Below are 1,206 nucleotides of genomic sequence, written 5' to 3'. Positions count from 1 at the left end.
AAGCTTTGTTGTTAGACAATTGAGGAGTTAATAAAGCAAGCTCCCAGTGTTAGGTGCAGCAAGACATTGGCAGTTCCATGTACTTGTACTGGGTGTAATAAACAGAATGATTTGATTATTAGTTTATTCATGGTTTCCATATCCAGCTCTTCTATTTGTAGTGTTTCCTGCATTGTGGGTGGCCGGATATCGGTGAATATGACGGCAGCCATATCAGGGGGTGAATGGGAAGATTGGAGAAATTTCTGGAGATTTCCAATAACTGGTTTTATTTTCTGTTTCAGCTCAACCGACTCACAACCATCGGCGCTCGTGTCTGAAGATGAAAGTATTTGTGTGCTGCTCCACCAGTGAGTATACCGCCATTTATTTCCTTTTATTCCCTTATTTACCAGCAGGGGGTGCTGATATTTGCAGTATTGGGGGTGGCGCTCTGTAGACTGGAGGGGGAATGTTGTGGTGCTCCTGTAGAAACCTATTGGGGGTTTTTTACTGTCCAGGGGGTATGGGCTCTGATGTCTTTGGGGTATTATTCCCATTGTAGGGGGTAGGAGCTGTAACATCTTGGGAGTATTATGCCCCAAGTACAGGGTATGGGTTGTGCCATTTTTGGGTTATTATGCCCCATGTAGGGGGTATCAGCTGTGATCTTTGGGGCATTAATCCCCGTGTGGGGGTATGAGTTGTGACATGTATAATGCCCATGTTGGGGGTATGAGCCCGTATGTCTCGTCCCGTTGTAACGATATGATTTCCTTCCGCAGCGGCTCACTCGGGCGAGAAACATTCTCCCACGCTGCCGCAGTTCACGATAGGACCCGAAGTGAAGATTGAGGATCTCGGTAAGTCATTGGTGCAATGTGTGGTGTCTGTCGCCCTCCACAGGCCAAGGTGAAAATTACAGCTTGCTCTTCCTTCTCTTTGAGCATGATTGTAGTTGTAAATTTAAGATTTAAATATTTGTCACTTTTTGCCCATATTTATTTATATGAGGTGTGCAAGGACCCGAATCCTTGTTCATCCCTCCTCTGAGTAGTGCAATTTTCTGCTGCCCCCTATAGGCAGTGGTGATATGGCTGCCCATCTACATATAAAGATGTCATAGGTTCAGTTGGAATAAAATTCCCCAACGTAGCCCAGCTAATGTGTGGGCAGACCATGGGGTTTGCCAGCATTTTAGGAAATTTTATAAGGGGGGGGGGGGGG

General features: G+C 45.9%; 1 protein-coding gene across 1 annotated transcript in view; it reads left to right on the top strand.

Moving 5' to 3' along the window:
* Positions 1-1,206, top strand: part of EFNA3 (ephrin A3) — a 70,835-nt gene that overhangs the window by 66,110 nt on the left and 3,519 nt on the right. The window contains exons 4-5 of the mRNA XM_072428643.1: positions 285-350; positions 765-842. Coding sequence (XP_072284744.1) covers positions 285-350; positions 765-842 — 144 coding nt within the window. The remainder of the gene's footprint in view (positions 1-284; positions 351-764; positions 843-1,206) is intronic.

This window comes from Pyxicephalus adspersus, chromosome 12 (assembly GCF_032062135.1).
Source record: "Pyxicephalus adspersus chromosome 12, UCB_Pads_2.0, whole genome shotgun sequence".
In the NCBI taxonomy this organism is placed as follows: Eukaryota; Metazoa; Chordata; class Amphibia; order Anura; family Pyxicephalidae; genus Pyxicephalus; species Pyxicephalus adspersus.
This window is presented reverse-complemented; position numbering and strand designations above follow the sequence as displayed.